The sequence below is a fragment of the Gossypium hirsutum genome, chromosome A05, assembly GCF_007990345.1.
Source record: "Gossypium hirsutum isolate 1008001.06 chromosome A05, Gossypium_hirsutum_v2.1, whole genome shotgun sequence".
NCBI classification, from domain to species: Eukaryota; Viridiplantae; Streptophyta; class Magnoliopsida; order Malvales; family Malvaceae; genus Gossypium; species Gossypium hirsutum.
This window is the reverse complement of record NC_053428.1, coordinates 107,527,201-107,540,643: the sequence shown is the minus strand read 5'-3', so window position 1 is coordinate 107,540,643 and position 13,443 is coordinate 107,527,201. Positions and strand designations below refer to the sequence as shown.

The window sequence follows — 13,443 nt, the reverse complement described above, 5'->3', positions numbered from 1 at the left end:
TACTAACCTAAATATAAAATATTTTTTTTACATCATAAAAAATAAAAAATAAATTATAAATTATAAATTAAATAAAAATAATTAAATTTTGTTCGGATAATTGCGATTTGAACTAGTAAATTGAAAAGCATTCAAACACCAATTTGAATAAATAACACTGTTGAGTAGTTTTTCATTGGTGATCATAAGTACATAACAATTTAGTCCCTCATATTGGTTCTAAAGAGGGTTATAATATGGCGTTCTTTGGAGCCATCGCTTCGCATTCATATAGCCTTGTTGAATACGCAATGATCATTGGTACACGACATTAATTTTGCTATGTGTACGGGTGGTTCGCGTCTGTTTGTATTTAGCCGTTAGATCTCCTGGGTCATTTAAACCGTCAAAACGCGAGGAAGAGAAACTAAGGGGTTTTTGGAAACTCTAAACTTAGAATCATAACATTTTCTACAAACAGGCTTGATCGAGACTTTATTCAAGGTAACATCTTCTATCCTTTTCTTTTCTTTCTACATCAAAAACATGCCGAGAAATAGGGGTGCTAGTGGTTAGATAATTCCTCGTTGCCCACTGGAAAGTGTGCTTCGAAGGTCTTTGTAAAAGTTAATTTCTTCATCTACGCTACAAAAGAAGAAGAAATAAGTCGAGTTTTGAGTGCACAGGGGATTCAAATCCCCAATTTTGCTTACGAATTTTCCATCCCTGAGGGGCCTCACAGGCTTAGTGATACCAGTGATGGCAGCTTCTTGCCCCCCCTTCATGCTCTGGAAACGGGGTTCCACTTGCTCTTGCATCTATTCTTCTGTTATGTTCTTCAAGATTACCAGATTGCTCATGGTCAACTCTGCGGGTTCTTCTAGTGGATCGCGGTTGCTTATTTTATTGATTGGTACCGGCGTAACGAAGCACAACAACTCGCAGTGTTCCAAAGCTTGTTTTTATTAAAGGCCCAAAATTGAGGGAGCTCATCGGGCTTTTACTATTTTTCTCCCATAAATAAAGGTAAGACCATAATTGCGAACAGATGTGCTAATCTTTGACTGAACTGGGGAAAATATATAAGGGTGAGATGTAGGCTCACAGACGAATTTGATTTTTATACAGAGTGGTTCGCACCGAGTAGGGACGTGTTCATCCAAGCGATCAATCAGGATAGATAGAGGTTCAAGCCATCTGGAAAAGCTTCGCGCTAGTAGTTCCCTGGTTATCGAAGATATTATAACCGTGAGGAACATGTTTCGATATTGCTTAGAGGGCTTTAGCTTAGTGGGTATAGGTGAGGTAACAATAGGGAAGTTGCCGAAGCATTAGGTGTGGACCTTGATAGATGGACATTGCCCCATGAACCAATGATGCCAATGATGACTTGGTTTTAATCCTAACAGGATTTAAAGAGAAGCCCAAGAGTTTCTTTTACAATTACTATAGGGTAAGGCCTCGTCCCTGGGTTCTGGTGATCTCATCGTAGGAAAAAAGCGATGCTAATATTAATTTGATAACTGCTCCTATTGATACTGGGATTATTGGTGGTGCAGGCACAGCTCGCAGTTTAGGAAGCGACTTTGAGGAGAGTACCAATATATCGCGGGAAATTAACGAAGCTATGGACCTATGAATTGTTCAAAGGGACATGCGCAAGAAGTGCATGACTAATATGGGGGCTATTAATGTGATCATCACAAGTTTGATCACTTCACCACTCTATTCAAGATATTTCTACGCAAAAATAAACACAAGAGAGTGTGAGCTTAAGCAAGTTTAGTGAGTAATCAAGATGCTACAACAAACCACAAATTCAAGAGTTAAAATCAAAACTAGTAAGCACAAATACACTTATCATCACCAATCATATATTCATGTTGATACATTGGCATCTTGTGATTATGAAATATGCATAAAAACATAACATATCGGATAAACGAATCTCCATCACACCAATAACTCAGAGTTTAACTTGTCCCAAATAAGTGTAGCATTATTCCAACACTCTCCAACATACCAACATATCCCAATAAATGAAGCCATGCTCTACATTCCTTTATCCCTCCAACATGTCTCAATATCAAAACACATATATGAGTACTCAAATCTTATGACGTGCCAACTATGTCCAATAGTTTCAAAAGATCACAAGATCAACATCTCCATGCTTCACATATATTTTTCCGGTTTATGCACACTTACACATATCACTGTCACATCACTTTTCACATGTTCATCATGCACCTTCAAGTGCAAGCACTTGTCCATTGAGCCATATACATTTCATATAAGATGCGTGCACAAAACCGGTAGGTCTTAAGGCATATTCAGACATGTACTCATCACATATAATCACATTACACTTAAGCAAATCACATCACACATAGGTTTATTTGCAAAGTAACGAGGCACAAATAAGATCACTTAGTCTTAGAACTTAGGATAGGTGATTAGCTCACCTAAACCCCCACTTTAACTCACTACTTTGTGCATTAATTACAACACACCAGATCACTCACCTTTTGCAACCTTAGTTTCAATAGCAAAGCTAAGTAAGCTTTTGTTTTTCTTTTTCCTTGATTGTAGAGGCTTCCAATTGAGTTGACACTTTACATACACATCAAACACAATACAAAGGCATTACAAACAACAACAAACACAATTAAATCACTCCACAATCACAAATCAAAGCCTCTCATTCACAATACTGAAAAGTTAGCTAATTTTGTTGAAATAGGTCTTTAAACACTCAAATCTCGTTTCTAAGATTAGATTTTGCCTTCATATATCCTAAATATCATCTAATTATAGATCTAAACCATCAATTTTATATAATTACACGGATCTATTTTTTTTTTGGAAAAAATAAGCTTATATGATCATTAGAAAGGGGAACATGTTCAATTGGTTTAAATTACTTAAAAGATTTATTAAATCAAGATCAAATACCTTTTAATTAGATTAAAATGAGTTGAAAATTACTTTAAAATAAAAGCTTAACATAGTAATACGAGACCTATCATTTTCAAGCTAAAAATTGGTTTAAAATCAATTGATCTGTTGAAATTTTAATTAAATCAATTAAAACTCGAATTGAAATAACAACACACTTAGTTTAAAAAATGAGAGGAGAGGGACGGTGGGGGATGTTAAATAGGCAACCAATTTAAAAAAATTGGGTTATTGCCCAATTAATCACTTCCAGTTTCTTCCTTTTTTTTCAAATAGGTCTTTGTTTTCTAATTAAAACTTATTTTCTAAATTATTTTCAAATCCGACTTCGTTTTAAAAATCCATTTTAACCAAATTATTTTTCGGACATCTAATTTTAATTTATAAACTTAATTTTTTAATTTTTTAATTTTAATATTTTATTTATTCTTATTTATTTAAATTATTTAAACTAATTACAATTTTTGGTTCACTAACTCTCGATTTCCTAACTCAATTCTACTAACCCAATTTTTGGGATCTGACATTTTCCTAAGGTATTTGTAACAACTATTGCTATGCTTGACAACTTAGATTTCAATTTACCTGAATTCATAAAACTAGAATTAACATATGAATGTGTATAGTCATGGTCAAGTAAAGCATGAACGAGTGTAAAACATAAAGGAAATATACTTGCTAAAACATCAGTAGCATCACCCTCATCTCTGGTTAAGACCAAATAGGCTTGAGTAGGAGTTTTAGCTTCAGAATCTTGTGCTGCTAAATCAGTTTTTTCCTTTGACTACCTCTCGCAACTGAACTACCATCGGTATTACCCTGACCTCTAGCTACAGGAGCAGATCTCTGAGTAGGTGTATACATATCATTAATATTTATCGGGCAATATTAAGCTAAATGCTTTAGAGATCCGCATTGGAAACATGCTCATGTTTTCTTTCAACATTCACTTCTATGTATTTGACCACAATACTAACAGTTCGAGATACTTACATCTTTCACTGGACCCCTAGTACTACCAACAGATACTGATGGTTGTTAAACTCAGCCTTTCTCCCATCTGACATACGATGGAGTTGATCTCGAAGAACCTCAATACTCCGTAACTCGCTTAGGAAAAGGTTGTGAACCAGTGGTTCCAACTCTTTTCCCGAATGCTTCGGAACCCTCAACTTTCTTATCAAGACTCATGGCTTGTTCAATCATCTTTGCTCGTTCAGCTAAACTAGAAAACATTTTAAGTTTGTGCAAAACTAGCTAAACTCGGAGTTCATCTCTCATTCCTTGAAGAAACCGTTTTCAACTTTCTTATTTCGTTGGCACTAACTCAAGAGCATACTTGCTAAGTTGTAAGAACTTTCATTTGTAGTCAACTACTAGCATATCCCCTTGATTCAATTTCATGAACTCTTGTTTTCAATCTTTTAGATACAATTTGTCGACATATTTCTTTTTTAACTCGAATTGGAAGAATGTCCAAGAAACATGATATGCTGACACATGTAGGTGACAATTAGCCACCATTGATATGTCTATTCTTTCAATAGAGATACCACGCAAGTGACATACTTAGACGGTGAAAACTCTAGCTATTGTAAAACTCGTTCAGTTGACTTTAACCATTTCTCTGTAGATGAAGGGTCAACACTCAATTGCTTTATACTTCCGTAACCCTTTTATCGGAGATTGCAGCTATTAATGTAGCTTACGAAGCATCTCCTGTTACTTTTTGGAGTACATCCACTATTGTGCAGAGTGTCTACCCGACCCTCCTGGAGAGGCCTATTAGCTTTATTTTTGTATCTAACACCAACTTGATCAACATTGTATGCCTTGATCTCAACATGGTTTTCTCCCTCAACGGAGTGATCACTACTATTGACTTCTTCCTTAACAACATTTCTCGGTTCATCAAATATTTTCAAGCCATAACCCAAAATAATGAATAATCAACATCCAAATCTTGACTTAGACTTAACTTGACCTTGGCATGTACCTCTAAACTCAAGATGGACCTCGACCCAAAAATCTACTAAACTTGTAGTTCTGATACCATTAAATGTAACACCACACTCTCGACCCAATCGTCGGATCTGAGACATAAGGTTCCACGTTTTTTGCCGAAGCAACTATGATGTCGTTTCAATATTCAACGAGACAAATTATACAAAAAATTAAATATTATATCTTCTAAGTACATTACTTAATCAAATCTGTGTCATGAGTGAGCTTACAAAAGCTCTTATAAAATGCCGATGATATACAAGGGATTAAAACGTAAAATTTTCAGAATATAGGGGTAATGTCGCGACCATGAATGAGGCATGTTGCGATACTAAGGGCAAAAGCATGTTGTCACGAATTCAACTGGGAAGAGTCGTGACATTGAGGACAAAAAGCTAACTTCGTGACTTAGGTAAGGGAGTGTTGCGACCTTGAGGACAAGGGGATTCAATGTTGCGACCTCAGCAGGGGATAATCGTGACTACGGGAATAACAGCTCTATGTCATGACATTGGTAAGGGAGTGTTGCAACCATAAAGGCAGTTTTTCCAAAATTTTACTTCATTCATTGCAAATTTGTCATGTGCAACACTCAAATGGTCTAGGTGATTAAGAAGAACTTACTTTATACAATTTAAGCATTAATTTTAATACTAGACTACCATCTTTGGTACATTCAACACCTTAAAGCATATGATCATATATTTATTCACTTTCATTCAAGATTCAAACATCTCTCTCATTTACTTGGCATATGAACAACAATCCAAATTCACTTTATAGCATTACATATTTATTATCAACCTATGTGATTATATTAAAGGTTAACAATTCCAACCCTAAGTACGAAAATGACAACATGAATCCAAAGACAACTTAAAAGTTAGGCACATGCCACTTGCAACTGACAAAATAAAACTATACAAACTTGTTGAGCCAAGTATTGAATCTAAATGTTGTCAATCACTTTGAAGCTTCAAGATCTACGATACTTGCATATGAAAATAAACAAATGGTACACTAATCAATAAGGCTCAGTGATGCTATCATGATTTGAATCAATAATCAAATAGAAATAAGATATCAAATACAATCAATATGTGATCTAATTATCAATTAATATCAAGTATACATTTCATGTCTCACGTGCATATTTCCATACCACATTTCATTTGGCATGTCATATATGAACATATAATCTCATTATCATCCTATCACAACTACATATGTACTATAACATATCACTAAGTCTATTTCTTTTCACATTTCTATCTCGAATCTATTGACCCATTTTATATTTATTTCTTTTCTCATTTCTATTTCGAATCCACTAATTCATTTTATATCCATATCAACTCTCAGGGTTTGTTATATCCATATCCATCCCATACAAGGATAGATCATTTTTATATTAATGTAGATTCTTTTTATAAATATATATTTGAACAATAAGGTTAAATTTTGCTATTAATACCTGTACTTTGCAAAAATTGTGAATTTAATTCTCATACTTTTTTTTGATCAATTTTAGTCTCTATACTTTTAAATTGATCATTTAGTCCCTATACTTTTTAAATTTTAAAATTTTAATCCTAACCCAAACCATAACAGTTAAATCCATTAAGTTAAATTCAAGTACTAGTCCTAAACTATTCACACAATTATAAAATTAGTCAATTTTGTGCAATTGAATCATTCTAAGTCCCTATACTTTTTAAATTTTAAAATTTCAATCTTAAAACAAACTACAATTGTTAATTCATTAACTAAATTTTTAGTGAGTCATTTGTGGAAATAATAAACTAACACAGCAATATACAATAATATGCTTATCACATCAGATTCTAAAAATAGCATAATTTTACTTAATGAATTTAATAATCATTGTTTGATGATAATTGAAATTTTAAATTTTAGAAAATATAAAAACTAAAAATGACCAAATAAAAATACAAATATTAAATCCAGAACTTTTTTCTAAGTACAAGGACCAATAGCAGAATTTAACCAACAAATAAAAGATGCCTATTCTCCATATGATCATTTCAAAAAATCATTACATGAAGCTTTCCTTGCCTATCAGTATCACCACTTCACCGTTCATCACACACACACACAGCCAAATTCAATAAAAGACAGCAGCATTTTGAGGATTAGCAAGTGGAAGTTCCTAGTACTAAGGTCATTAGTGCTACCGATATTCAAAAGAAGAAACAAGTTATGAATGCATGCATGCTCTTCAACTTTGAAATCTATTAAGGATAATGAGGCTTCATTTCATTGTCACAAAGTAAACATTTAACAACATAATACAATGACTTACCAACAATTCACACATGAACAGTTGAAGGTGGAACACAAATTAACAATAACAATAATAATGAGATGGAGAGCTGGATTTACAAAAATTCCAATTCTACCCAACAGACTATAGATAGAAAGGACAATTTCCCAGACACACTAATACAGCCGGGTCTGCTTGCTCCATTTTTTAACATCAAACCAAACCAAACCAAATCAATGCCCCTCTTTTCCACTCTGTAGAAAAATGAATATAAATATTACAATAATTTATCTCAGCAAATCTCAAAGTAATAGTAGTAGTAACCGAACCTTTCTCATGTCGAAGCCTGGCTTTGAACCTCCTACATCAGAACATTACTTTCCAGGATCGAACCTTGGGAGATTCAAAAGGGTATTGACACGAGATACTCCTTCAAGGGCTGACCAATCTGTTCCTATTTCTGAATTCATTTCGTCCTCCTTAGAGCAGTCTACATCTACATCTACATCTAAATCTAAATCTCCATTCCCTCCTGGAACAACTTTGACACTTCCAACAGTCCCAGACCGGTCCACATTGGTTAAGACATTGATATTATTGTCTTTCTCATTCTCATTCTCAACTTGGTCCACTGAAACTGGTTGCACTTTGGCATTAGCATTGGAAACAGTAGATAGGTTGTTTGAGATTGAATCAAAGAATAGGCAAACAACAGCACAATCATCAACTTTTGAAGTTGGGTACTTGTATCTCCAAGCTCTAACAGCTGTCTCAACCAAAGCTCGTGCGGCAGATGTGCGAGCTCGACAAGATGCTACAATATCTACCACTTCTTTGTTTGAAAGCACATCCCAAATCTGCAAAATTTTGGAGCAAACCTTATTACAACTAGAGAAAAGGGCTCAAATGCCATTTTTGTTTTGATTTTGAATAAGAATTAAACATGTTGGCTTCATTACCCCATCAGTGGCCAAGACGATAAATTCATCCTTCTCTGACACGTGCCAATAAGATATTTCAGGCACAGAGATGAGACCAAAATCCTTGAGGCAAAAATCTCCAAAAGCCCTTGCCATGGCAAGGCCAGGTGCATTACTGTTTGGTAGCCAAACTCGGGCAACCTCAGGTTCATCTTTAAGAGCAAAGACACGACCTTTATATTTTCGAATTCTCTCTGCCTCCGCTGTAAAGAAAAAGGATGATTTAGAATAAGTTTGATGTTGAAAGTATAATGATAGAATACGAGAATTAAGCAATCAAATAGAACAAGAATTTATTTTCTAGTGCATTCTATTTTGGAAGCGCATGCCATATAACCAAGCAATTTGAATCAATAATGCCAATAATGCCTAGTTCAGCAGTTTATCTTCCCGAGACTCCTTTATGTTTTTCAATCTGCAGAGGTTCTGTTTTTGCAATCAATTTTTGTGTTTCCACATTAATCTGGATTTCAATATAATTTCCCATCGATTGGGAAATTGTTTCCATATGGTTTTACATAAATTACTACATTGCTCAGAACAAACATGGTTATCATAATTACAAAACCTTTCAACATTTTGTAGACTTAATAATTTCATCAAACCTGTGATGCTCATACACAAATCAATCAGTTTTGAGTGAATGCACCTATTCTATATACACTTGAACTTTCAACTATCTTCTTACCATTGCGACCAGCGTCTCATACTTCCTCAATCATTTCATCTTATTAACCACATTCTATTCTTGTCCCCCATTATTCTAGTCCTTAAAAAAACACTTCAAACAACATTTACAAAATCCTCAAATACAACTAACTTTTAAGCTGCCTCACCAATCATCGAACATATCCTTCCAAGTTTTAAGATATTTCAGCCTCACATTGCCAACCAATTGAACCAAATTGTTTGAGGCTCATACAAGTACACAATGTGAAAATGTTAACTAAAATGAGTCAAGCGTAATATGTATACACGTGTGTTTATGTATGTATTTGTGTTCGCAAATAATAAGCTTAAGGCATCTAACAAAGTCTACAGAGTGGTCTAGCTTATCTACAAAACTATCAATTTTTTTGTTGGCTAATATGCATACTTTCCTTATGGTTGATGTCCGTTGTTGACTACTTAAATATTGTGAAGTAGAGAATTTGATACTATCCTCTTCTTACTACTCTATATCTAATGAAAAAAAATCAAATAAAGTAAATTAAAAAGAACTTGAATCATATGGGTTTTTTTGCATGCCTATAGCTTTAAAATAAAAGGACACAAAATTTAGGGGCCAATCAGCATACAATGGATGCAATGGGCATGAGAAATGGTATGGAGAGCTAAAAAGAATCTTATTAGAAGAGCTGATACACACAAAAGGAACATTTCAAATAGCATTTTATATTCCCTTTAATTATACCTTTTTATCTCCTATATCAACAATAAACAATGAATTTAAAGAAAAAACCAAGTGGGTGGTACACTCGGTGCAGCATATACAATAGACAATGAACGATAGAGAAGACAAAACTTGGCATAAAAAGTCCAAAACATCAAAGTTCCTAAAACTGAAGTGTTTTTTATTTAACTGAGACAGTTTTTTGCCTGAAACTCTGCAATTAAATACAAAGCATGAATGACTTTCACATATGAATGAACTTGGGTTGATTAAAACAGACACACAGACCTGGAAGATTTGGTTTAAGATCAACAGTCAACTGAACTGCAATAAGTGAATTGTCTTTGTCCCTTGTACCTAAAACAGCTCTGGAGTCCCCAACATTTCCAATGACAATATGTGGACCCTATCAAAAAAGCCAAAGGAATTATGTTTAAAATCATAACATAGGTTTTCAGAGCTTTTAAATTTTGCAGCTGTATACCTGCTTCACCAAAGTTACAGCTGTCGTCCCACTGCAGAAGCAATCAATACTGGCATGCGTTCTAAGATCCCTATCCATTACTTTGAAAGCCTTCAGAAAAGACTCTTTAAGTGTCTGAAAGATCTCTGGGAACTTTTCTGTTTCCTCGAGATCTACAGATGCCCTAGATTCCTCATCAGCTGTTAAAAATGAGGTCTCACTGTTCATGCTTCCTGCAGTGTTCAAATTGATCTCTCTGAGAGCATCCTCACCAGATTTACTAACTTCCCAATGAGCATTCAGTTTTAACGGAAGATGGTCTCTCACTCTCTTAGCTACCATATGACCATAGGGACCATGACCATCAAAAACACCACAGAAAACAGTATCTGTTCTTGAACCAAAATTCTGAGAACAACAGCCACAGACAGTGAGAAGTGGAACATGATGTTGCAGAATAACAAAATTTATAATGTTACTAAAAACATTTAAAACAAGGAGAAATTGGTGATGATAGAGAATATATTAGCATGACGGATTCAAAAACAAGGATATACACTCCAAAGATAAAAAGGTTAATGCCTTGGCCTTCTTAACTAACAAATGGTCAACCGTAGAAAAGAGTTAGAAACGTTTTTTCATCATTCCATCTATACAAGTTACCATCATCGATGTTTATGGCAGCTTCTAAATAAGAAAAAATATGTTTGCTTACACTACTAGGGAGCTACATGGATTATATTGCCACCTGTATTTGTGACCATATTGTAGATAAGCAGAGTAACTTTAATGTCTTATTAAACAGTTTCCAACCATAACCTTTTAGGTCTTCCTCTACTTCTCTTGACATTGGAATCCACCATATATTCTCATCCATCAAGAAAGAAAGATAATATCCTAAAACAATGAGCTCCAAGGTGTGCCAAACACATAGTCCCCAAATACAGACACATTTAGCAAATACAAAGTAGAAAAAAAGAAGAAGAGTTTAATTTGCCACCATGGAAACGTTATTTCATATTGCCACTAAATGATTAGATAATATCCTAAAGAAACATGAGAAAGTGCAGCCAATTAATATAAAAAGTGTTGATTTTCCTCTAATTAGACAGCTATGAAGATATGTATGCAAGGAACTTGCATATAAGATACATAAACAAATAAAAGAAAGAATTAGAAATTAACATTAAATCAATTAAACATTGTAGATAATAAAAGATACCAACAAATAATTCTAAACACTATGGGAATGCAAGCAACCAGAAAAAAGGCAAGGTCCTTCATCCAAGAAATATTATACCCCTATTATAAGATAAATTGCTTGTTTTCAAAGCTATTCAAGAAAACATCACACATAAAGCCAAATACATAAATGAAAGAATTAAACAAACACGTGTAAAGGTATAAAAGGAGCTAACCTCCCAAATAATCATGGCATCCTGGTTGGTACCTTTCTTGCCTTGTTGAGTAAAGAGTGAAGCAACATCATTGGACCCATTCAAGAACAACTGCCCTGTTCTATGCAATGGTTCTTCCTTCCAGTAGTCAAAGGAAGAAATCCGAGACCCTAATACCTTCCTTGAGTTCCTCCTCTTCATATTCGGCAGATGAGGGGACGAAGGTGAACCAGGGCGAGGGCTCCTGCTTTCAGCAGATAAGCAGGACCCCATTCTAAGGGCCCTGATGATGCTTAATATGCACTCCAGACCAGCCAGACAGTTGCAACCCCTATTTTCAGTAGACGGATCCGTCAGAACTTGTTGGGAAAAATCCTTAAAGAAACCTGTTCAGACTTTCCAGCTAATGTGCAGATTATTCCACCAAATAACCTTCAATTTTACAATTCTTTTCACCAAATCTCAATATTTCTTTCTGAACTCAGAGCCAAAATCCTATTCAATGATTGATAATATCTTGATTTTTTTTTTCCTTCAATCCCTTAAAATTCTAATATTCTCTTAAAGCAACCGTTTTGGTATCTCACCCAAAAATATATACTACTCTGAGTTTCCCTTCAAATCACTGGAATAATGAATCTGTATTAAAATAGCTGGGTATCCTTTTCCACTTTCAATCCGTTGATCAGATCAATCCACAAATTCAATCCCATAAGCTGCTTACAACAAAAACAAAAAATCTCAGAATCAACCAAAAAGGCCAAAAAGAAATTTTGGTTTCTAAAGCTTCCTAAGATAGAAAAGAACAGTGAACTTTTTTATTTTTATAACCAAATGGTAAAAAGAATCTTAACTCCATTCTTCTTAATCCCAAAGCAAACAAGAAAAAAGGAAGATCAAAAGGCATAAGTATCGAAAAAGGAGATCTATGGATATATAAATCTAAGGGAAAGCAGAAAATATCGAATCTTTAGTTGTACATTCAATAATAACACTAAAAAGGTAACACCCTTTTTAATAAACAAAGGCCAACAATTGGAATCCAAAAAATTGAAGACAATCAAGAGTATTATATTCCTCACCGGAAACTATCCAAAAGAGAGCAATTTTTCTTTTCAGCAGATCAACAGAAAAGCCGATCAAAGCCAGTCCAGAGGTCAATCAAGATCAACTAGGCCGAGAATTGGAAACTGTTGAATCTGAAAGGGAACGAAAAAGAAAGGGCCAGATTCAGGGAGAACAAGGGGATAGTGAACATGGGTAGACAGAGGATTAAGGAGAGAGTGAAGGAAGAAGGAAAGATTCTAGAGAGAGAGAAAAAGAGGAAAAATAGTTCGGAACGGGGAAAACACCATGTACAACTCAGCGAGAAATAACCGCAACCACCAACTACAAACTCGCCGCCTTCATTTTTTTTTTTTTTTGTCAGGGAGAGCTAAGATTTTTAGATATTCTGGCCATTTTTTCTCCTTATGGGAAATGGGTGGTTTTTATTTATAGCAAGATTTTGAAATAATGACACACTTTGTAAAAACAATTTAGGTAATTAGAAAATAATATAAAAAAACCAATTTGATTAAAATGGCAAATTTGGATATTTTAGGTTGAAATTATATTATTCTAGATTTTATTTAAAATAAAAATAAATAAAATACTCTCAAAATAATATTTAATTGTTTTATAAAAATATTGGTATTTTTGGTAAATTCATAATTGAGTTTGTACTCAATTAATGAGAGGCCCATCTTAATTAAGCCCTTTTAACATATAATTAGATTTACGATATACCTATGACGTGGGTAAAAAATATTATATAATAAATATATTTATTTAAATTTCATATGAAAAGTTGGATTTTATATTTGAAATAATTCCGCATGCCCGATTGATTCATAAAATCAACTCAGTCAAAAATTTAATATAAGTATAAAAATTAGATAACTTAATTTGTATGTATAAGATATTTTTATAATTTCTCAATTATA

At 34.0% G+C, this 13,443-nt stretch overlaps 1 protein-coding gene and 1 long non-coding RNA gene across 4 annotated transcripts; one reads left to right on the top strand and one right to left on the bottom strand.

The window, feature by feature from the left end:
• Positions 1-352: 352 nt before the first annotated feature.
• On the top strand, positions 353-2,525 carry LOC121229671 (uncharacterized). Its single transcript, XR_005927589.1, has 4 exons — positions 353-483; positions 722-1,005; positions 1,108-1,432; positions 1,539-2,525. It is a non-coding gene; the product is annotated as an uncharacterized lncRNA (long non-coding RNA).
• A 4,671-nt stretch (positions 2,526-7,196) lies between these two features.
• On the bottom strand, positions 7,197-12,980 carry LOC107959400 (probable protein phosphatase 2C 33). Of its 3 annotated transcripts, none has more exons than XM_041114447.1 (7): positions 12,541-12,980; positions 11,480-12,174; positions 10,083-10,469; positions 9,887-10,004; positions 8,185-8,408; positions 7,555-8,082; positions 7,197-7,479 (listed from the first exon to the last, which is right to left on the bottom strand). In XM_041114447.1, exons 2-6 carry the CDS (start codon positions 11,729-11,731, stop codon positions 7,600-7,602), a joined length of 1,464 nt encoding a protein of 487 aa, XP_040970381.1. In that variant the 5' UTR covers positions 11,732-12,174; positions 12,541-12,980; the 3' UTR covers positions 7,197-7,479; positions 7,555-7,599. The 3 variants fall into 3 exon arrangements, with proteins under 3 accessions (XP_040970381.1, XP_040970380.1, XP_040970382.1); XM_041114446.1 differs by having other exon boundaries at positions 11,480-12,177; positions 12,541-12,930; XM_041114448.1 differs by having other exon boundaries at positions 11,512-12,174; positions 12,541-12,930.
• Positions 12,981-13,443: the final 463 nt, after the last annotated feature.